General features: G+C 38.8%; 1 protein-coding gene across 1 annotated transcript in view; it reads right to left on the reverse strand.

Moving 5' to 3' along the window:
• The window catches only part of B3GNTL1 (UDP-GlcNAc:betaGal beta-1,3-N-acetylglucosaminyltransferase like 1), a 175406-nt gene that overhangs the window by 127061 nt on the left and 22626 nt on the right, over positions 1-25719 (reverse strand). The window contains exons 6-7 of the mRNA XM_081963584.1: positions 24073-24138; positions 1576-1671 (exon numbers count right to left, since the gene is read on the reverse strand). Of these exons, the coding sequence (XP_081819710.1) occupies positions 1576-1671; positions 24073-24138 (162 nt within the window). The remainder of the gene's footprint in view (positions 1-1575; positions 1672-24072; positions 24139-25719) is intronic.

Raw genomic sequence — 25719 nt, forward strand, 5'->3', positions numbered from 1 at the left:
TAAATAATACATATCTAAATAAACCTGAATAAGTGGGCATTGATGTCCTTAGATTTATAAATTGTGTTTTCTGTATTTTTGTAGTAGTATTTTTGTTTGCCTTTGGTGACAGTGAGTTTAGAGATAGTAAGGTGTTCTGACCTCCCACCAACACACACTCCGAGCCACAGATAAGTTACCAGATTTATTTACAGACAGACAGGTCCTTGGCAGCAATCCAACACAAATAATCCTTCATAACAACTCGGCACTGATAAGCACTGGCAGCAATCCGGCCTGCCACGCTCACAAGACTGTTCTCCCACATTAGTTCATGTGTTGACTTCTGCAAAAGGGCGTGTGCACAAGCAGTCCTTTTATAGTCTGGAGAGGAGTCTAATTATCATCAGCTGAGCGCAATTACCTCCTGTAACTGCACAATTGCTCCTGACGCCTATTAGCGCGCCGGTAATGAGCATCCAACAACTCACTGCTGATGTCTGACTCACTGTCCCTTGTCTCCTCCCCACTGCTCCAAGACATCAGAAGCACCCTCCCTTTGGCTTTCACCACTACTCCATGCCTCAGGCGCCTCCTGGTGGCCAACCAGCCTCTCTGATCCCTGCTCGGAGTCAGAACCCTGTCCAGGGTCCTCCATATCCTCCAGAGCCGACTCATAGGGACCCTCGCTGTCGGAGTCTGGTGGCAGCTCCAACGGCTCCTGCTGGGCCACAACAGTAAGGTAACATTGAGATAAATATAACATCAGTTCTTCTATCTAGTTATTGGAAGCAACCTCAAAAAGAATCATAAAGAGGGTCTCTCTCCCCTCTTCTTTCTCACTCTTTCTCTCTTTGAATTTACCAACAACAATTCTATTCTGCATTTTCATATCCTAAAGCAAAAATTGCAAGCAATGTGTTACATCCATCCACGCATCCATCCTTAGCATGAGCTACAAAATTCCAAAAATGATTCCAAAGTCACAGAAGAATAACTGATGCAGAATCACAAACAAACACTATGGTTTCATAGAGACATAACCATATGTCTCCTTGGCCAATTTTTCTACTACAAATTGGCTTCCCCATAAGATGCAAAGTTATGCAATTTTAATTATGTTAGAATCTTAATTATGCTTGCACATGATTTTAAATAAAGCTAAGATGATAATTAACAAATTGTTTCGTATGTATAGTTTTTATTAGCAATTTTAATTCATATTTGGCTATTCCTCACTTCCTGAAATTCTGCTTTAATTCACTTAGATATACAGTATATGCATGCCTTTGTATAATTCTAAGCGGAATTGAGCTCAGATTTTCTTCTAACAGAATTCTATCAGTTGATCATTATCTCATTTCTGCTTTTTCCCCGATCCCAGTCATCCAAATCTATCCTGGAGGTTTAAAGTGCATTTTTTGAAGAGGGATATACAAAAAGAAACACTGTGAGCAGAATGGGATAATGTCTTACTTTCAGATGGGTTTAAATATCTTGCTTCCATGTTCAAAGCAGATAAAGCGAAGTAAATTATGTACAATATAAATGGGAAAATACACTCTAATTTTCAGTTGTACAAATATAGACAAATACCTGAGTAAGAAGCTGATCATGTGTTAAATTATTGATCCACCTAGTATAGCGCTCAGTAGCTTCTGCTGGTTCTCTCTTAATTTGGCAACCTATAATCTGAAAATAGAAACAAAAACATTTTGATGAATGCAGATAACACAACCAAAAATGGGAAAGGTATTTAAGAAATATTCTGAAGATTTTTTAAAGCTATATTTGAACTACAGAATATTGCATTAAGAGTCTGGCAAATCAGATTCATATAATTGGTTTTTATTTTAATGGAGTCAGAATCAGTATTATTGTGTCTTCCACAGCATAGTGTAACATCATTATTTCTATAATAGTTTTATCTGGAGAAAATGAAGGATATGTTTCAATAGTCTTTTCTGTTTACATGCCTTTTCATTTTTCTTCCTTTTTATTATTGTAAGCGACTTATAGTAGCCCCATGGTGAGATAAATGACAAATTTAACAAATAAATAAATATAAAAATAATTAAATAATTCTGCATACTATATACAATTAGTGTTTATTTTAGATAATTTACAAGTTATTACACATGACAATAATTTATTAGCAAGTTATGCAAAATCTTTTCTTTCCAAAATTAAAAACAAGCTACATGGCAGATTTGGCTAAAAGTCTAAGAGTAATTGAAACAAACATGAAATTAGTTTTCATATAATCATGCAACTGAAATGGACTATTGAGACCACTGCATCCATTTCACTACTCAAAATTAAGAAATTCAAATCAGATTTCACCTATTCTATTTTTATGCACTTGATTTGCTTTCTAAGTAAATCATGTTGCATCTGTTTCTGTCAATTTTCACTGTTATTTTAAATATTTTACTCTATGCCCGTGATGGCGAACCTATGGGACACCTGCCACATGTGACACACAGAGCCATATTTGCTGGCATGTGAGCTGTCAGCTCTGGCACGCATGTGTGTTCTGGCCAGCTGAATTTTGGCCTTTTGGAAGGCCGGGAGAGGCCATTTTCACCTTCCCCAGGCTTCAGGAAAGCCTCCAGAGCCTTGGGAGGGCGAAAACTTGTTCACGCATGCACGGGCTGGGGCGCATTGAATTGTGGTGTGGGCACGCAGGCACGCGCAGTAGCGCACGCACACACAATTTTGGCACACCTTTACAAAAAGGTTTCACCATCACTGCTCTATGCTATCGGTTTGAATTTAATTATCATTCTACAATATTACTATCTCATCTGAAGTTATGTTAGTGGCAAATCTGATAAGCATTTACTACACTTCATAATCCCAGTAATAGGTACAAATGTTAAGGTGTATCAAGGAGTTAATCTTGTGGTACTCTTGAAACTTCATTTGTGTCAGACAGCTACTATATAACTATTTAACCTGTTAACAGTTCACATTTAATTAATTAGTTTGCTTATTAAAATGCTACAGAATATTCTGTCAAATGTATCTATCAGAGACTATTCAGAACCTGAGAAAGTAAATAATCATTTGCAAAACAATACTAGCTCAAAACACCTGCACATTCCTTCAGTATTAGGAAAACCATTAGTCAATTATCTGGTTCTTCAAATAGTTTTCACAGAGAGAATGAAGAAGTCCCTGCCCTAATAATTTAAAAATAAATTGGGTGCTAAAGTGAAAGTATTCAATTGCTGAGATTTCTGAACACTAATCCCTCTTCTAATTATAAAGGACTTTACAAGAATCTTGTTCTCTGTTTCAAAGAGTTTGAGAAAACTCCTGGCATCATGATATGTTTCTGACATCAAGGTATGTTACATTCAGCACCAAATTTGCTTGTTGGAAGCGACTGGAAAGGATGCAAATGGCAATCACATTACTCCAAGATGCTGTAATCATTGTGAATACATGCTGGTGGCCAAGTGCCCACTTTTTCATGTGTAACTCAGTGGTGGGTTCCTACCGGTGTTACTACCAGTTCACTGAGCGCGCACTAAACATGCAGTAATTAAGTCAAAGATTACCTGTAGAATTTTCATCCTCAGGAAGTACTAGGGTTACAAATTACAAACCACCAAATGTAATGAATTTATGTTATTTGCACTGTCATATAAGTACTCTGATTTGAGCATATCAGTTGCCACCAATCCAATCAGCTATTAAATAAAAATACTGAGCCACAGAAGGAAGGAAGGTGGAAGGAGTTACTGTATAACAATTATACTAAATATTTATTATAAGAAAATGCACTGCTTGCTAATATTCCATCAGAAAAAGGCTTCCGTGAAATCTTATCCATTTAAAGGAGCATTATTTTAAAGCACATATCTTTCTAAACTAATGCCATATAACTTGTTTTCATTTAAGAATGAGATATTGTTTGTACCTAAAGGTTTCTTTTCTTTTACCTTCATTTTTATTTCATGAGCTTTATAAAATAAATCTGATGAACATGAGAATTATGCACGGGATAATTCAGAAGAATAGATGAAAACAAATACGAAGTGCTGGGCAAACACAATTCTGCTGATCTGAAAGGCATTTCTTTAGAAAAAGATAAGAAAGCTTAGCTTTTGTACACATAGCAGACTGACCCGGCCAAAGCTACACAAATACAAATTAATGAACAGCTGCCAGGAGGTGACAGATTAGTCTTGGTTCTGCTTTTTTTAAAGCCACATTTCCAATTAAAATACAGTACAATGTATAAGCTAGTCCACTCCAAACTCTGAAAGACATTAATGAAAAAGTAGCCAGCTTGTAGCCATGCTCGTATCCTTGAAATATGAAAAAAACATATTAAGGCTTCTAGAAAGTACAAGGCATTGTCATCGACTAGCTGTCTGTGAGTCAGATGAACTAAAAGTAGCTGTGTTTTCAGAAAAGCTAATATCAGTGGTTTCTATCAAGTATTCTTGTTGATAGATTTCTAAATAAATGCTTTCAAATACAATTTCAGAAGAAAACACATTTTAAAGCTTGCTGTTTCAAGACGTATCATAAAAGGTTGCTGAATTGCCAATAAACAAGTTATACTAAGTATCAATTTGTAAAGTGTTGCCATGACTACTATCAAGTGGCAGAGAGAAGGGAGGAGAATTCCATGCATACTTTTGGCCAGAGTCAGGTTTCATATTCTTGCAGCTGGCATGTGAATGTGCATGTCCATAACCTGCCGTAGCATCTTGTTGGTGAATGTGAGTTATGATCAAGGCAGAGGGGAGGGGACACAGGGGTAAAGTTCAGACGCCATTAAGTGTAAATCAGTTTCGGCTCCACAGAAGGACATGCCAAGATGTTGATCCTTATAAATGAATGGTTTTTGTTTGAAGTTTGTCTCGAGGCTCGTAAATTAATTATGTCATCTCTTGGGAACTTCACAGAGAGCTTCGTGATCCAGGCAGATGCCAGTGACATAGCAGTGGGAGCGGTGCTACTCCAAAGAAACAACCAAGGAAACTTACAACCCTGCGCCTATACCTCCCGCAAGCTCACAAAGAGAGACATTGCGTGGGAAAAGGAGGCTTTCGCAGTGAGATGGGCACTGCTGACCTGGATACACCTTTGGAAGGGAGCCAGAAACCGATCGAAGTCTGAACTGACCACAAAAATCTGGAGGCGCTTAGGACCCCACAGAAACTATCACCCAAACTAGTCCGATGGGCTCAATACTTCAACCGTTTTGATTTTGTGTTAAAGCACATTCCAGGGGGGAGGAACTTTCTAGCTATGCCCTCTCCCACATGCCTCAGTACAAATGCGAACGGAAGCACATAGTAGATGCCATCATTCCCTCTACTCAAACAGCTGCCCAAGTGACCACCAGATGGCAATGCTGTGATCGGCAAAACCAACCCTCAAGCGACCTAACTACGAGGCTAAAAACCGAACTGCTAGCAGGCCCTTGGGTCCAAAACAACCAACACATCTTGACAAAAAGACATGATCTTGCATGGATGGGGACGAAACTCTACGTCCCAGAATTCCTACACACCCTAATTCTCCAGAGGAGCCATGATGTCAAACTGGCAGGCCACTTTGGGTTCCTAAAGACTTTACACTTATCCCGAAGGCAATTCTGGTGGCCTGGCATAAAACAAGATGTGGATAGTTACGTGAAAAGTAGCACTATTTGCGCTACAATGAAGAGACAACGGGAAACCCCCCACCTACACCCCCCCCCCCGGATTGCTGCAAACAGTAGCAGAGCCAACGAGGCCATGGAAGGAGATCGCAATGGACTTTATTGTACAGTTGCTGAAAAGTGGTGGAAACACAGTGATTTGGACTGTAATAGACCTGTTCGCCAAACAGGCACACTTCATATCCTGCAGCGGACTACCCTCGGCTCACAACCTGGCTAAACTGTTTGTGAAGCATATCTACCGACTGCATGGAGTACCTCGAAGAATTATTTCAGACAGAGGGGTCCAGTTAACGGCTAAATTCTGGAAGGAGTTCCTGCGGTCCATTGGGACATCTCAGGGTCTTAGTTCATCTTTTCATCCGAGCACCAATGGGGCAGCTGAACGCCGTGGTAGAGCAGTACCTGAGGTGCTACGTGAACTATCATCAGTCCAATTGGGAAGACCTTTTATATTTTGCTGAGGTCACGTGCAATAATGCTGTTCACAGTAGCACAGGACTCACGCCATTCAAAATAGTGAGCGGTAATGGACTTTGTCCCAATGCCTGAGTATCCAAGGGATCTCTCCTCTTCAGTCAGTTTGACTGATTGGATGTCGATGCTGAAAGCAACCTCGGAAAATGTCAAAAAAGCACTGGCTAAAGTGGCACAAACCTATAAGAAACAGGCAGATAAACACCGGGCTCCACAACAGCCATTCCAGTGGGAGAAAAGGTTTACCTCTCCACAAAATATTTGAGATTAAAACTGTCTAGCAAGAAACAGGGGCCAAAGTTTACGGGACCATTCCCCATAGTAAAGATCATCAACCCAGTCACAGTGCAATTGAAACTGCCTTGATTGCTGGGGAAGATACACCCGGCGTTTCATAGTAGCCTCTTAAAACCCATGATCGGATCCAATCTGAGACCACTAACCCGGGAGCCCCTGGGCCCTGTGGTCATTGGGGGCCAAACCCATTATGAAGTTCAATGAGTCCTTGATTCGAGGTGGCACAGGAGACAACTCCAATACTTAATCTAGTGGAAGAGCTACCCCTTATCAGAGGCATCTTGGGTAAAAAGTAGGAATATCCAGGCTGATCATCTTATAGCAAAATTCCATGCAGAAAATCCAGGCAAACCTGGTGGAGGAATGCATCCTTAAGTTGTACACCTGTACTCAAATTGCTTTGTTTTACACAGGTCGCTTTTGGGAAGTGAGGGGAGCCGGATGTCAACTTGTAAAGTGTTGCCATGACTACTATCAAATAGCATAGAGAAGGGAGGAGAATTCCATGCATACTTTTGGCCAGAGTCAGGTTTCATATTCTTGCAGCTGGCATGTGAATGCACATGTCCATAACATGCCGTAGCATCTTGTTGGTGAATGTGAGTTATGATCAAGGCAGAGGGGAGGGGACACAGGGGTAAAGTTCAGACCCCATTAAGTGTAAATCAGTTTCAGCTCCACAGAAGGATATGCCAAGATATTGATACTAATAAATGGTTTTTGTTTGAACTTCGTCTCGAGGCCCATAAATTAATTAGGTCATCTCTTGGGAACTTCACACTAAGCATGAAGTAGTGGATAAGGAACACAATACAAAAATATTATTTAAGCTCCATAGTTTTCCCAAAAGAAATGTATGTGGGGTGTGTGTGTGTGTACATATCTGAATAGATGAATGGCATCACAGTGAACACTAATTTCCATCCTCTTCTAATGAGGAGATCTGAAAGTATGTTCCATATAGTGCACCAATTTTTTCCTCTCATCTAGTTATGTCCATTTTCAGCATGGCAATCAATTCATATGGTATTCACACAACACAGGCATTAGTACCGTATGTCCAAGTACATAGTCCTTGCAGCTTAAAATCCAAGGATATTTTAGCTCAGAAGATTTACAGAGGGTTTATTATTGTTCAGTTGTTGTTCAGACTAACAAGTTTAAAATCCTTCTATTTATTTAAAATATTCTAAGGCTCTTCTCAAAATAACATAGTACAATTTAAGGTAATTATTTGGGGAGGCTGATCTGCTGGTCTTAGTTATAATATTCAATGTCCACTTAAATATTAAACTAAAACATACAGAACTGTTGTGGCCCAGTAGGAGCCATTGGAGCTGCAACCAGACTCCGACAGTGAGGGGCCTTCTGAGTCGGCTCTGGAGGATGTGGAGGACCCTAGACAGGGTTCCGACTCCGAGCAGAGATCAGAGAGGCTGGTTGGCCACCAGGAGGCGCCTGAGGCATGGAGCAGTGGTGAAAGCCAAAGGGAGTGTGTTCCTGGCGTCATGCCTTGGAGCAGTAGGGAGGAGACAAGGGAGTTGGTTTTGGACGCTCGGCAACGGAGGGCTGATAGACGTAGAGAACAACTATGTAGATAAAGAAGATAATTGTACCCAGGTGGTTGTAATTAGGCTCCTCTCAAGATAGTATTTAAGGGGGGACTTTCCTGGAGGCTGGTTGCAGAGTTCAACTTATCTACCAATGCTGGACAAGCGTTCTCGTGCCTGTGTCTTATCTTGGAAGTCTGGATTGCTGCCAAGGTCTAGCCAGTGTGTTAATTTACTGTGAATAAATTGTCTAGCAGTATTCTTGTCTTGGAGTGGTGAACAAAGAGGGGGGTCAGAACAGTTTGAACTCTGCCCCAAACAAAGCTCCATTAAGCTATAATGGAGCAACTACATGCTGAGAATGCCCAATTGGCACAACAATTGGCTTTGCTGGCTGGGCAAGTAGCTCAGCTTTAGGGGCCTGCTAACCCACCCACCCCAACCACGGAGGAAATGTCTGGTGGTTGTGCCAGACACGTTTGATGGCAAACAAGCAATGTTTACAGCGTTCTTGGGACAATGCCAGCTGTTTATCAGCTTGAGAGCAGAGGACTTTCCCACCGACCGGGTTAAGGTGGGATTTATTATTAATTTGCTTTCAGGCACAGCAGCTCGTTGGGCAACCCCCTTGCTATCTCAGCCTTGCCCTCTGCTGGATGATTTCCAGGGCTTTTGTGACCATCTCAGGCTGATGTATGATGATCCCATCAAGGGGGAAACAGCCACCAGACTAGTCAAGTCGCTGCAGCCGGGTCATGGCTCCTTGCAGGATTATGTCAGCGAATTCCGGCTGCTTAGTCAGGATTCAGTAGGAATGAACCCGCCCTCATGGACACGGGCTGTCAGATCACCTGCAGGATGAGCTAGTGCAGGTGGACAGGCCACCAACGTTCAACGCGTTGGTCCACTTGTGTCTCCGGATAGACGCCCGGTTGCAGAGACGGGGGCCCCGCCGCACACCCCCAGAGACCAGCAGGGCACCGGTCCCTCAGAAGACTACAGTTGCACGGGAGGAGCCCATGGAGTTGGGTGCCGGCAAACCCCACTTGTCGCACACGGAGATGGACAGATGACGTGCAGGGAGGTTGTGTTTCTACTGTGGGGATCCTGGACACCTGGCTTTGGTTTGCCCCAAAAAGGGTAGGGGGGGCTGCGCGGCCTGCGGCCTCCCCTCCAACGATGGAACAACATGTCGGGAAATGGGCGGAGCCCAATCTGAGGGAGACTTTAGGTCGGGCGCACGCCGAAACAGAGGTGGATGGGCCTCCACGGCACATGATCTTAGCAGCACACATCCTCTTATTGGGTAGTCTGCAGGGAATTCAGGCCCATGCCTTTGTCGATTCTGGGGCTACCATGAACTTTATGGATGCAGAGTTTGCTACAAAGTACGATTTCCCTCTGTGTCAGATGAACCCACCGATGTGGGTCGAGACCATTGACGGTCGGGTGCTTCTGTCTGGGCCTATCAAGACGGCCACGCAGCCCTTGCGCCTGGTCCTCGTGGAGCACAAAGAGGCCATCCACTTTTATGTTGCTTCGGGCCTGCATTTCCCTGTGGTCTTGGGCTTGGCTGCGAGCGCATGACCCTCAGATTTATTGGTCTCAGAAACTGATCACATTCCCTTCCTTGCAATGTGTCGACCACACCCATCATGTCTGTGCAGGCCAGGTGCTCAGCTCGCCCAAGGTGGCCGTGCCGCCGGGTTTAGCGGAGTTCACGGACGTCTTCAGTGAGCAGGAGGCGGATCAACTGCCACCGCACTGGCCTTATGACTGTCCCATCAACCTGGTACCAGATGCGAAGCTCCCTACTGGTCACCTGTACTCCATGTCCGAGACAGAGTTGGACGCATTGCGGGACTTTCTAGACAAGAACCTTGCCCGGGGTTTTATCCGGCCCTCGTCTTCGCCACTGTCTGCCCCGGTTTTGTTCGTAAAAAAGAAGACCAGGGATCTTGTTGCGATTACCATCGCCTGAATTCCATCAGGGTGCGTAACCGTTACCTGCTGCCCCTGATTCCTGAGTTGTTGGAGCGGCTCCGGGAGGCGACGGTGTTTACAAAACTGGACTTGTGTGGGGCTTATAACCTGGTCCGAGTCAGGGTGGGGGACGAATGGAAGACGGCCTTTGGCATCCGGTATGGACATTTCGAATACACGGTTATGCCGTTTGGGTTGACCAATGCCCCGGCAGTCTTCCAACACTTCATGAATGACATCTTCTGGGGCCTCTTGGATCAGTTTGTCGTCATTTACCTGGACGACATCTTGATCTACTCGACGTCCCGGAAGGATCATCAACAACATTTGCACCTGGCCTTGCAACGACTCCGAGAGCATCGTTTATTTGCAAAGCTGGAGAAGTGTCAGTTCTGGTAGACTACCATCGAGTTCCTGGGGCACCGTATCTCCCCTGAGGGAATTGCAATGGAGCCGTACAACTTATCTACCAACGCTGGACAAGCGTTCTAGTGCCTGTGTCTTATCTTGGAAGTCTGGATTGCTGCCAAGGTCTAGTCAGTGTGTTAATTTACTGTGAATAAATTGTCTAGCAGTATTTTTGTCTTGGAGTGCTTTGGTGTATGAAGAGGGGGGTCAAAACACAGAACTATTGAGAAGTATTCTAATACTTGGCCCACAGCAGAAAATTTAAGCATCCTGTTATTTAAGCATCCCACTACTATTTAAGAGAAGGATCTTAAAACACAGCAGATAGTTTAATATTTTAGGGGATGAGAAAAAACACATATGAAGGTTGATACCCACCCATCTGTTCCCTGCATCATGATAAAAATTCCAGAGGAGATTAGAAGACTAGTTCATAGGTAATAAACAACTTTTGAAAGAAAATATAGTCACTTTACTCTTTTAAAAAGAAGTCAAGTATTCCTTATTGGAACATTCTTATTCATTCAGAACAATTTTTTTCTGATTTCTGGGCTTTACTTTTGGGATAAGATATTAAAAAGTCCCCTTCAACAAATTATCATTCCTAAATTCCCTTTTGAGCAAAAAACCCTTTATTATGTTGCCGGTTACTGACCATAGAATTACTTCTATTGACTGCCTGCTTTTGAAGCCTAGATGTGTTGACTATTCTTGAGAATCATAGGGTCTCATCATCTACCAGAAAATATTGAAAAATTATATATGTTGTGACATTCTGTTAAATCAAGTTTTAGGCACTGTGTAAAAACAGGGACTATATCATTTATAAATTCCATCAGGATCTTAACATTTCTTGGTTAAAATGATGAAGATTGACAACCCCTTGAAAATGAATTTTAACCACTTTCTTCTACCACCAATGTTCTTCTTTTTCAGAATCAGAAAGATAACACAAGAATAAAACAACCAACAATTATACAACATTCCAACATACCTTTCCAACAATCTGTTATAACTGTTGCTAAATCTTTCTGTTAAGATTGATAAAAAGCAGAATTTATTCACATAAAATTAAATTAAATTTAAAGTAGTTTATACCATCTTTCTAAGAACCAGAGATATTTTTAAGCAATATAACTACAATTATTTGAATTTGAAAAATCTCATGCAGTGTTTCATCTACTTTTTTCTGCATGATCATGACTCTATTATTTCCATTTTTTTATTTTCCTTTCTGTATATTCCACTAATGAAACAGAAAGAAAGCAAAGAAGCAATTACCATTATCAAAGTATCAGTTTTAAAGAAAAATAGTAAGAACATACCACTGAATTTAAATTATTTTAAGTGTTTTAAGGTCAAGCTAAAGAAACAATATAATAAAAGCAAACCCTAACAATCTATGGCTCAACTACTTTGTATTAAAACGTGTAATAGGAAAGAAAGAAATGAAGCTACTACAAAATGCTAATAGTTTCACTATAATCTATTAAACTTTCTAAATGTCAAAGAAACATGTAGCTAGGTATGCTCAGTCTCTTGTTATGTAACTAGTAATTTTATTATGAGCAACTACCAACAGTATTAGTAAATTTGCCTTATAAAAACCACTGGAGATCAGGCTGTAATTTTAAAAGGAATTCTGTGTTAAGAATATCTTTATTTGAAAGCCCACTATTTAGGAAAATATCTCAAAATATGTTTTGGAAAAAGAACTTTCAAAAAATACCAAATTAAAGCAAATACACAAAGCAAATCACATGTGGCCCGGAAGCTTCCTCAAGCATTAGTATGAGACTAATGAAATATCTGTATCCAAACCCCAAATTTCTCATTCTCTTTCAAATCAGCTCCTAAAGGTAGAATGTAACTTTATCAAGAATGCTAAACTAAATTCCCAAATGAAGAGCAGATTACTAGATATGCTCCTGACCCATAAATAAATACTGAGTTTCTTTGAAGTTTGGCTTATCCTCTTTGATCTACCCAAGACCTTTTGAAATTCTGACCTTCAACTGTGGGTGTTGAACTCCTTTGAAATCAGTCCTTGCTTTCTAAGTAATGAACATACAAAAAACCTAAAGATGGTAGGAGGAGTCCAACTGTTGCATTTAATGTTTCCAGAAAATAATATAGTGACAATATGAAGCTATATAGAAAAATACCATTTGAAATAGAATCTCTGCTCAACACTATCCATATATACAGCCAAGATATTGCAATGGAGTTTGGGCTGGACAAATTTGCCATCCTTACCACCCAAAAAGGAAAAAAAAGTTAAAACTGAAGGAATCAAGATGTCCTTATGGAAATAGCATCAGAATATAGATGAAGACCATCCATAGGTACAAATACCTGGGTACACATACCTGGGCATCCTTCAAGCTGGCAACATCAAGCACACTGAAGTCAAGAAGAAGGTTAGAAGCAAATATATCATAAGAGTGAAGAAGATCTTAAACTTCAAACTCAGTGGATGAAATACTATCAAGGCAATTAATATCTGGGCAATTACAGTCATTAAATACAAGCTGAAATAGTGGACTGGACTCAAGTAGAATTAAGAGTCCTCTGTAGAAAGCCTCAAAAATAACGACAATGAATAACACCTTTCATCTCTACAGAGAGTTTGACTCTACTTATCCAAGAAAACAGGTGGGAGTGAAATGTTGCAAGTACACCAGACTGTTGAAGTAGAAGAAAATAGCATTGGAAGAATATCTGATGAATAGTGAAGAAAATGCACTGAAAGTAACATGAAGTCTTGCATAGATAGATAGATGATAGATAGATAGATGGATGGATGGATGGATGGATAGAGATAGACAGACAGACAGACAGACAGACAGACAGACAGACAGACAGACAGACAGACAGACATAAATGGCCAGTATACTTTTAAAAAAAAAGCAGGCAGAGCAGATAACAATAAAACCTGGCAATGGCTAAGAGAAGGAAAGTTGAAGAGCGACAAATTCTGGCTGCACAAGAGCAGGTTTTAAGGACAAAAGCATACAGAATCAGAGTTGAAAAGAGCACAATAGATGCCTCTGAAAAAAAGCTGATGAAACAGTAGACAATCTACAGTAGTTAGTTGCTGGAAAAAGATCATATAGACCCGTGATGGCGATCCTATTGCACGCGTGCCACAGGTGGCACACGGAGCAATTTGTTAGGCCATGAGAGGCGTTGCCCTGTCAGCTCCGGCACGCATGTGCATGCTGGCCAGCTGACTTTGGCCTTTATTTTCGACCGTTTTTTGGGCAAAAAAAACCCTCAACGGGCAAACTGGAACTTCCGGGTTGCCCCTTAAGGCCATTTTTCATCCTCTTCGGAGGGCCTCTGGGGGGATGGCAGAGGCCGTTTTCACCCTTGTCAGGCTCCTAGAAAGCCTCTGGAGCCTGGTGAGGCCGAAAAATAGGACTATCAGGCACCAAAAGTGGGGGGAAGGTGGGCGTTGCGCACATGCGTGCAGTGAATCACGCACATAGAATTATGGGTGTGGACATGCCCCTGCACTCCCCTCGCTTTTGGCACACGATGGGAAAAAGGTTAGCCATCACTGATATAGACTAACTACAAGCAACATAAAGTAGCAACAATAATACACCAAAAGATCTGTTAAAAAATGCCATTTGCCTGCAAGCAACAACTAGTGGGACTATAAAATAGGCAAAGTAATGGAACAGGAAGAAGCTAAAGTGCTGTGGAATTTTAGATTTCAAACAGACAAGCACCTGCCACAGAACATCCAGACTTAAAAACTGTCAACATGAAAGACAAAAAAGGTTCAGATACTGGACAGTAGAAGAGAAGAGAAAGAACTGTAGAAAAGGTAAGTGGACGAACCATGATGGGGGATAGGAAGAAGGGGGTGGGGCCAAGTGTTGTGGGCCGCATGTCCAAAGGCCCGTGGAGACCCAGCTGGGAAGAATGGGAGAGTCCCTATGGTTGGTTATAAGGTAAGATTGATTGCCAAGCGCCAGAATTTTATTGATGTGACCGTAGGTCCACTGCAGCAACTTGTGGCAGAGGTTCTAAGTCTCTTCATTCAGCACCATAATTTCAAACGGTCACTGAACAAATGGTCATAAGTCAAGGAGTACCTGTAGCATGCACCATACAACCAATAAGGAGAAAGAAAACCAAAAACTACAGTGAATGCAGAGTCATAATCCTTTTTTCTTTTCCAATGTCATGTATCTGCACTATAAATATGGTCATATTATGGGTGGACAGAAATTTAGTTTAATCTTCATTTAATATGAATCATTCTTATTTATTCTTGAACAAACAATAATGCAATTATTTTTTGGTTTCACATTTTCTCCTATTACTGTAATGCGATCATTAGATTTTAAAAATATGTGAATGTATTTTTCTGCAAAATGTTGAACTGTTATTTTAAATCCTGAAATAAACACAAATGTTCAAAATATTAGAAAGTCAAGCTCAGCTCCTAATGACTAAATTAATACTTCTATACAGTTGTCTTGCCAATGATATGGAAGTGATTAGCTACTGGCTTTTTTTCTCTTTTTATTTCCAGTCTACATATAAAATACTTAAGGACAACTCAACATTCTGGAAAGAGAGAGAGCGTTCCCTGAGGATGGGCTCCAGCACGAGTCCAAAAACTTGATAGAATAAACCTTTGGTCTGGTGACAAACTCAGATTGGATCCTGCAACGTTATCCTGGGACACATATAATTGCCTTTATTCACAACTCAACATTGAACAATTGCAACATTTTTCCATCAATTGCAATCAACTTAGCATATCAATTAAAGCTTTAAAAAGGTTCAGGTATTCATATTATTGAGGGGGAATTAAGGAATAATTCTTCTCTTCATAACTTAATATAACACATATGTTTAGCACAAAATGATACAATTCAATGGGAGTCAAAAGGAATCTGGAGCAACAAAGTTTCAAAAATTCAACGTAAGATAATAGGTGAAAGCATGCTGTAGTGACTTGGATTGAAGAAGTTGCAAGCTGCATTAGATTATGATGGAATGCAAATTAAATGAGTTTCAGAAGTGCTGCCGCAGGTAAAAACAAAAGGAAAATTAGAAGGAAGTTCTAAGATTTCACCAATAAGCTGCCCCCTTTTATTTTCCTTTGAAGAAAAGTCGTGTTTTCATGTGTTCATGATTATAGTTAATGACTGCTGTAGAGATGGGCCAGGGCCAAAGCCATATACCCGATCAGCTCTAAAACTCCAGGAGAGATTTGGCTTTGAAATGATTTCCTTTGCCTCAGGTCTACATGGAGAACATTGCAAAGCTATCACTGCAGCTGCCACTAAAGATTTGAACTCAAAAATTTTAAACAGATAATAAATCTTGTTTTGACAAATGGCTATATTATATAGTTATATGTGTATAATATGTTATTCTTAATACAGGAGTCTTCACCTTCATTTTATAGAAATTAACTAAAATCTATTTACAAACATTATAATGAGCACCAAAGTAGTAAGAGTGATATGAATAAGCTGGGCAAGAGAATATTAGTGAGGTCATAATCCCAAGAAGAATAGCGAAGTGCATCCCCATTTATATCCTCAGACTCTGGCAGCGAAGTATTTTGCTTCTGTGCTGTCAAACCCTGAGCTATGGAAGTTTATGTCAACATATGATCAAAATAGTGAGGTTTTTTTTATATGCCCAGAAATAGAAATATTTGACACTACCCAATATGGAGAAATAGTTGGTGAAGTTGACAGATTTTGCTGAAATGGATACATTAATTTCTTTGATTAGAAAATAGACATTATCTACATTCACTGCTGACTAGAAGTCTCTTATGGAAATTTTGTGTAAAAGTGAAAAAAAATGAATTTGTGACATGATTTTGACAGTTAGGATAGATAATAGAAAGAAGAGTAATGTGATGCAGCCTTAGAGATTAAAATGTATTTGTATTATAATTGCTATGAAGAAACCATTACTTTTTCCTTTCGTTTCTATTTTTGTTAACTTTTTTCTTTTCTTACACTATTTTGTTTTCTTTCCCCTTTTAAGAGCCAATTAGTTTGGGTTAATTTTTATGTTTGTTTAAAATAACTGAAATTATTTTGAAAAATGTGAAAGTAAGTAGACTTCTGTACTTGTGATACATTGACACCTATCAAAATGACCCCATTTTTTGAAATACCAGGTGTAAATAAAAAACAAAAGACATATTAACTAGGTAAGATTTATATTAATAAAGACTTGATATTTTAATTTCTTTCTGATCTTCAATTAATATAGTAAGATTTCCCTATGTCATTTATCTACAAGTCAGTTTTTTCAGATTAATCTATCTGTATTTATCTTTTTCATTTCAGAAATATGCAAGAAAATCCAAGTTTACCAAAAGAAGCATTAGCAAAAATGTATTTTTAATTTTCTATATGTGAACAGCTAACTAGGAAAGAAGTTAATATTAAAACTTACGAAATTTTCAGTTATGTTGATTAACTGAAGTCTTGAAAACTCTGGCTTCATATTAATATAATCTCCCAATATTGAAATGCTTAAAAGCACTGAAAAAGATATCCAACCCATGAACAAATAATATAAAAAGCAATTATTTGGCTAGAAAGTTGGAACAAGATTTATCTATATATTTATTCTGAAAGAATATAGATGAATCCCATAAAAGTTCTTACAATGCCAATGTTTAGCTATTTAAAACATAAAAAACTACTCTGTTAGTACCTTCACTTGTGGTTTTAGCATATGAATGATCATCTATTGAGTAACCATTTTGTAATATTGCAATAATAGCATCATTGTTAGATGTGGTTATTGGCATGTGGAGACCATACTGGATTTAACATTTAATTACTAAGTTGTATCAGAGAGAATGGTTTAGATTTGTACTATTTCATTAAAATGTAGAACAGACTTGAACTAACAGTTTCTTTGAAAATCCACTGTGGTTTTGCAGAAACTCCAAACTGAAAAAAGACGCCTGAAAGCCCAGTTTAATGAAAAGCAAACATACTGCTGAATTTAAGCATGTTTCAAGCAAACTATGTGGAAATGTGCATTAAACCATCATAAGCACTAGACTTCCAACTTCTCTTTTTTAATGATAAAATGTACTAAATCTTTTTATTCATATCAATATGATTTTTTTAAATGGCTATAGTTCTAGTTCAACATCTTTTTAAAAAGCACAGAGGGCTGCTTTTCCAAACCTCATCAGTCAGCAAAGCAGATAAACTATACAGGGTTTTAGACATGAACACGTTTTTGTAAAACAATCATACCAGAATCACATTAAAGCAACAGGGCATTTCTTGAATTCTAAAGCTATCTTGAACATTCAGCATGAAAAATCTATTCAGATGTTTCCTGATTTCTAGAAAACATTTTATTTTATGTTATTAATATAGCTTTCTCAGAATCTTATCATTCCAAAGAGAAAGCAGAATATTATATAAAAGCATAATAGAGTTGGTGGTCTTTCTGTTTTTCTAACTCCTAGAAATTAACAGATTTTAAGAATATTTATCTGAAGTAAAATGATTTTAAAAATTACTGAAACTAAAATATTTACATTATTTAAAAATATATTTTGTGCATATTAATCTATGTGAAAGTGTAATGATGGAAAGAATATTGCAGCATGATATGGAAAATTTCTACGCCTGTTAGCCAATATCTCCTTTGGAAATACTCACTTCTGCTTCACCTTCTTTCCCTTGAACATACATAGTAAGTGAACATAGTTGAATATTTTGAGATCTGATCTCCATCATCCTAGGTTTGCATCTCATACTTTTCTTATCCAATGCAGTTTCATTTCTCAGTGTTAAGTTCCATTCTATTCATTTCAGCTCAGAGCCCAGATATTTTTAATCTTCTCTCTTATCTAAAGTATCACTACTCAGTGCAAACTTTCTGAGTATGCTTTAATCTCTTCATTCATACTGACAAAAATGTTGAACAGCACAAAGCCAAGACAGAGCCTTTGGCATTCTACATTTTATATCCTGCCAAGCTATATGGACCCATTGAGATGCAGATTAAAAATTAAAATATTCTGCCTCCTCACCACTATCCATTATGAAATCACCATTTTTTTCCTAGCAATGAACTGTATGCTCTTTGTATTTCCCTTTATTTCTAAAACATCCCAATACTTTTTTGAGCTATTTTTGGAATCTCTTACAAGCCTCCACTTATGTTGAACTTTAGCCTTTTTTATAGGCAGAAAAAATGACCTTGAGGGACAGGAGGAAGAGTTACAACCAAGACAACAATTAGATAAAACAAGTTTTTTTATAGTTGTAGCAGAACTGTAATACAAGAAAATGTCTCAGATAAGACATAAGATGTCTCCTTAGTTCTCACAAATATAAACTGAAAGACGAGAGAAGCATATTCAGACTTCCAAGGTTATGTCTTTATAATAAAACTAGTATTGGCCTATGTGATTTGGTTTCCTAGTCTGGTCTACCTCAAAAGGCTAACCCTCAATCTTGCAAGTCTATCAAAGAACTTCTTTGCCCAACCTCTGACTACTTTCCCTGTTTGCTAACATTGAAAACAATACAGGATCTGGTGGCAGCTCTAACATGTTATTTTCTGGATATACTGAGGGTATATAAATGAAATTATTGAAGACAATGTTCCCAGTGAGCATATTTAACTGGAAAGGATTGATATTAGAATTTGTTGAGTGACCAGGTAAGGGTAATAGATTCTCTCCAAACAGGTTATCCATCAGTGTAATCAAGACAATTAATCAGGCCAGACACAAGAGTGAGATATTTTTAAGGTAACTGGTATCTCCCAGAATATCTATGGTTGGATTGTTGTGATCCTCTCATTTACCTCACAAAGGAAGATATTCACGAGATCACTTCCGGTTCCTGTAGGTGACGGACGTGTTGTCCGCTGCTCGTCTCCCTGGTGGGCTCCGTTCAGGAGCACAGGGGGCCCTGGAGGGGTCTTCTGCCGCAGGGCGACTTGTTGGAATCCCCCAGACTCGGCAGCAGCTGGCGGGGGTATTTCCAGCCTCGCCCCAGGTGCCGGGGAGAGGAGGGGGGCATGAGACAGCTGCGGGCTGTCTTCCCTTTCACCGAATGGGCTCTGGGAGGAAAGAGTTAAGCGAAAGAAGAGCGGCTAAAATGCCAATGGGGAGAGAACCACCCTAATCTCCTTAATCATCGTTAACAGATAGGCAGCAGACTATTGTAAGTTTTTGTTCAATCTATTTGAAACTGGAGGATTAGAGGGGGGTGTTTCTTTCTCTTTACCCTCCCCCCCTCGGACAAAGCGGCATTTGAACTATCTCTCTCTATATTGGAAGGAAGAGAGAATAAAGGCTGTCTTGCCACTTGTACTAACTATCTGAGAATGATTGATATCACAGCTGCAAGAGGTGATCGCTGAGCTGTTTTCTTAAAAGGAAAAAACTTTATGGAACTCCTTGTTCTTCTCCCTGCGAAAGGAGGAGCCAAGATGGCGCCCCTCCGTCTTTGCTTTTATACCTACAAACGAAGTCTGCCTTTTGAAACTACCTTTGGGAAAAAAATCTCTGGTAATTGTCTTAAACCCCCCTCTGAAGGCACTCTGGACCTCTCCCGTTACGTGGTCTTCCTGATTAATTTCCTCTTTCTGCTGTACCTTCGTGCCTTGGAGCTGTGAAGGAGAACTAACTTTTTACTTTTGGATTTGCCTGCCTCCTGGGACTGACACAGCTGCGTGCTCCACTGACGCCATTCTCTTTATAAAAGACTTATCATCTCTGAACGCAGATAAATGGGGCCCAAAAAACCTCCAACGGGCAAGTCATTCTCGGCTCCTCCCTCTGCCACCTCCAGTCCAAGCATGCAGCAGACGAAGATTACTTCATTGTTACAACAAGAAGGGACTGGAGAGAGCTCAAAAGAACTATCTGTTAACAAAATGTTTCAGGAAATTATGAGGGGTCAAAATGAGCTGAAAAAAGAGGTGGCAGATCTTAAAAATGAACTCAGAGCTGTACAACAACATTTAACAGAAAATAAACAAAGAATTGGGGTTTTGGAGGAGGGCGCAGCTGGATTGGGGGAGGAGGTTTAGGCAGTCCGGAAGGGAAATTTAGAATTGGAAAATTGTATGACAAAAATAGGACTTGAAAGAATGTCCTTTTTTCTCAGATTCCAGAACCTACCAGAGACAGAAAATGAAGATCTTAAGGATATTATGAGTACAATTTTAGCAGAATATATTAAGAGAAATAAAGAACAGTTGTGGTGGGATATGGATCTGGTTTACAGGATTAATTCAGCATATGCTAGAACACATAATATTCCAAGGGAGGTACATGTTAAGTTTATTAGGAGGACCACGAGGGATGAGGTACTAGGGGCCCAAAGGGAGGGACCATTAAAATATAAAGATAAATAAATCACCATTCTAAAGCAAATTCCAAAAAAATAAGGGAAAAAAGGAGGACGTATTCCTCCTTATCAAAGAAATTATACAATAAGGGAGTTTGGTTTAGATGGTTATTGCCAGCGGGAATGTTGATTTTTTTGGGAGGGAAACAGAATCAGAATTAATACAGTGGAGGAGGCTGAAGCCTTCATTAAAAAACATAGTTTCCTCCTAGAGGATGAAAATAGGGGAGGTGGTGAAAAAGGTAGTAATGTGCAAGATATGAAGGGGGGGCTGTGGCTCCACCTGGGGACAGGGAGGAAGGAGCAATATCGAAAAGGCTCAGGTCACAAAAATAAATGTATTTGAAATACTATGATAATTGTTGATATACTAGAAAGTGACAAAGAAAGAGATGATTGAACATATGGATGATATAATGTAAAACAAGATTCTGTTTATGCTCATCTTTTATACGTTGTTTTTAACATTGTAAAAACTGTGAGATTTGGGGGGATTTCTACCACTAGCACAGGAGCTGCCAAAATTTTCTTTGTACCCTTTTTATCTTTAACATTGTAAAAACTGTGAGATTTGGGGGGATTTCTACCACTAGCACGGGAGCTGCCAAAATTTTCTTTGTACCCTTTTTACCTTTCCCTATAAATGTTCAAAAACCAATAAAATTCTTTTAAAAAAACAAAACAAAGGAAGATATTCACTCTAATCACGTTTGTTTTTTTTTAATTCTGGGATTAATTCCTGTGACTATACTAATGCTTCCTTTACTAGAGAAAACCACCCTGTGATATAATGATTTCTTGACCACTCCATAATGATCTCTGGAGGCTCTCCTCCAAAGAGCCGAGACCATGCAGATAACCTAAATTACCCTGGGCCAAGAAAACATGCAATGGAAAAAATCACTATAAGTATATTGTTCACAATATCAGGCTGCAAAAGATGAAACTATCTCCTGAAACTTGAACAAGATGATGCATGTTCTACTTCATTAATGACACTAAGATAGCTGTTTGTCTATCAGGCAACTTACTCATCCTTCATTATCCACTATGGGAACAAGGCAAATAAAAAAGATAACAGAAACAGACATCAAAAGCAAAGTGATTTTGCTTTCAATATAACATTGCACATAAAACAGAAAGCTTTACTGTAAAACAGTTTAGTTGTATTTTAGTTTATTGTAATGTTGCCTCCAAATGAAGAGACTAAATTTGACAACACTTTGGATTTGCCAGATAAGAAACAATGATAGGAAGTCTATAGGATGCCTATTTGTTTTACAATCCAAACAAGTCAAGATGGAAACATACTTTCATTTTATATATTCCCATACCATCCTTTTATCTAAAAGCAGATAGCACTGAGAATCGGGCAACAAACAGGGCAAAAACAAATAAAATACTTCTTAGAAGAAAGCAAATCCATTACAAGGATTGTGTACCCAGGTCAAGCATACACAAGACTAATTTAACAACTGCTACAGTTGTGGACCCTGCAAGTCACGAGCAAGCCACATATTTGTTCAATGCCATCTTTTTCTGTCATCTGCCTACTATGCAACATGTTCAGACAAGTGAAATGAGACCTGGGAAAATATGAGCTCATATGTGTCTACATGCACATCTATCTTTTATTTACAAGAAATAAATATACACACTCAACTCATTTTTGAACACAGTCCGCTCTGGATTTCTTTGACTATGATGCCTGCCAAGTTAGACATGACAATGTTGTGGTACAAATAAAGGCCTAAAAGTTAACAGTTTATTTCTGTTGTTTTCATTCTGGTTTAAAGAAAAAGAGAATTATCCATCTGGCCCAGTGGTGGGTTACAACCGGTATGCCCCAGTGCCTGCCGGGAGCACCAGGTATCGTTCCAGTACGGTGCTCCGGAGGGCCCACCAACCCACCTGTGCTCCTTACCAGTATTTGAAGTTTTTGGGGCTTCCGTGCAGGCACACGGAGTGTACACTGCCTGCGCGACCCTCCACTGAACAGCTGGAGCATTGCGGGCGGTAAGTACGTGTGCGCGCATGCTGCATGCATACATGTGGTGGGCGCCCGGCCCCGTTACACCGTACAGGTTGCAATGGGATCCGGAACCCGCCACTGATCTGGCATTATCCTCTTTCAGGCCCCCCCAAGGTTCTTTGCTTTGCTACTTTTCTTTTTCAAAAGGACACTTATGGAAAACAAGTGCCAAACATTTTAAGTCAGAACATATTGTAAATGTATAAAATTGAAAACGAAATTGAGAATTAATCATAATAAAATATTTTCTCACATCACAAATCTATTCCCACACCTTTTTTTTATAAGAAAGCCCATTCACTTCAAAAGACAATTTCTTCATACTTGTAACTTAAACAACTGCTTGAAAGGTGCAGCAGAATGAGATCAGTAAAATAACTAAATGTTATATGGTATTTTATGACTGCTTATTAAAAGTAATCCATCTGTAGTGACTACATGTGTTGGCGGTTATTTTGTCAAACTGTCTCTTTCACAACATGGTATAACTGTAAAAAGTTTTACTCCTCTGCAACTTGCCATACATATCTGAGAATTTTATCTGGTGGGACCACAGCATACTCTTTTTTTTTTAAAAAAAAAAGGCTTGTTTTATTTTCTCCTTATCCAGCTTTTACACCCCTTTCACAAGAATGCCCAATCTTCTCAACCTAAACCAATCCAAAATAAACAATATTAAGCAGGCTGCTTACAGTTGCACCAAGAACACAACCTGATTTTGCAGAGTGCCTTCTAAAATTAAATACACACACATACAGAATAAAATCTATCCAAACCAAAATGGTTATAATTTCATCTAAATTCATTATCAGATTTTTTTTATCTGTAACTCTGATAAGTGTTCTACTTTAACTTAAGAATTCTATAATTACAAACTCTGTAATTTAGCAGGTTGAATGTAATCAGCCGACCAATTATTTAAGTAATCCACTAGAAACCTCTATTATACTGTATATGGTAGTAAAACTTTTTAGTTATCACATGTTGCTCTATTATAATCTGTAACAATCTTAAATCATAGTTTCTTTTTTTGCATTCAGTTCACTGTAGGATAAAGTTCCAGTTAATTTTACTATATAGCTTACTTCAAACCTGAACTCAGCCATGTATTCACCAGGTACAACTTGTACACTAATACTAGAAGTACTTCTTATTTGACAATGGCAATGGGGACTTCTGTCACTAACAACTACATTCCAATGCAGTCAATGTTATCACAGAGATTTCCAAGCTTTTATGTTAAAACTCATTGCAAATGAAAATACTCACACTCCTTGGATACTTAATATTAGCTTCCCGTTGCAACCTTATCCTCTGTGGCATCATCACATCATCCTGTAATAAATGGCATTCATTACTGAATCAGAAAGAGAATCCACCTGAAACAATTAACTAGAAAAGGCTGTCAGATCAATCTTCAATTTTCTACCTTTAAAGTCAAAATTACAAGGACCCAGTAGGGTGCAAGCACTGGAAAGATTCCAGATACAAAATTACTTTAAAACTGTTGCAAGGCCATCACAATATTAAGATTTAAAAGTGATTAAAATTATAAATCAAAAATCAAAACTTTACATTAGACATGAAGTGTACTGCCTTTTTCTCTGTTGTATTATTTAAAAATAATAAACACATAGTACGAAATTTTACTTTAAACCATGAGAAATAATATAAAATGAGAAAGGAACAACTTTGGTGCCTAAATCACTAGCAGTATTTTTCTATACCACTTTTTATCTAATGATAGCATACCAATTTATATCAACAGAATGCAGACATAAAAGCATTAATTTAAAAATTAATGGAATTAAAAGCTGCGTTAAAGGAAGGAATATTTTGCATAGGACCTAAAATTTCCCACCTGGATAAACTAGCATATGTGAAAAATGTAGCTTATTTGGGAGCAGTCTGCCATAATTATTTTTAATGGGGAACTCTTAGTAGAAGAGTATTGCAATAAAATTTCAAATTACTCCAACATTCCAGTTTGTACCACAAGCTTCCTTAAACTTTGTAACAGAGAAAGAACAGCATGCATAAGTTGAAAAAGATAACAAAGGTGAGGACAATAGTATAAAAACAAATAAGCAGCCAATGCACATTGTAGAAATAGGTGTACTATAGCATTAGTCTTCCATCTGTATGCTAAGTGGACAATGGCAGGACATCTCCACAAAAAAGCTCACCACAGAAATTTGGATGAATGGTTGCTATGGCAAGCAATATTGTAGACAGGAAAAGTTGAAATTAGCAAACCAGCTAGAATTAAAAATAGGAATTCTTAGTCACTATGCAGAACAGGTCACATAATTATCTATGTTTCTCATCTTTGCAAATTTTGATGGATTTATAAAAAGGCAAACTCATTTTCACTAGCTTTGTCATTGTTTAAGTGTCCACCAAATGTGTTGATATATAAATGACATTACACGGGAGAAGCATTTGGGGGAATCACTTCAATCTTTTCCCCACATCTCTACATCACCCATATATGTGAATCCATCCATGAAGGTAGTTCTTGTAGCACCAAAAGGTTGCCACAACTTCATTACAGTTATTCTAGTTCCTCTTACAAAGATGGACCCAGGAATATGCTCTCAGGCCTTAATTGCAGCTTGTATATGCTCTTTCCTGATTCCAACAGAATGAGTCCATAGACTTTGTGGCAATCAGAAAGTGACCAAAAAAATCTCAGGAATGTAATAAAATATAGCTTTAATAAATGTGTCCTGGTTTATTTTTTCTTAAAGGATTAAAGAGGGAAATATTATCCCACTGCTTCAACTTATCAGAATTTTTTTTGACTGCTATAGCAAATGTAATGTTGTATGGAAGATTCTGACAGGAAGTAAGCTACCAACACTGCCAATTTGGTACAATCAGAGAATGATTCAGAGTATTTCAGTTTAAACCTGC

The sequence above is a fragment of the Natrix helvetica genome (genome assembly GCF_964273705.1).
Source record: "Natrix helvetica genome assembly, chromosome: 1".
Taxonomy (NCBI): Eukaryota; Metazoa; Chordata; class Lepidosauria; order Squamata; family Natricidae; genus Natrix; species Natrix helvetica.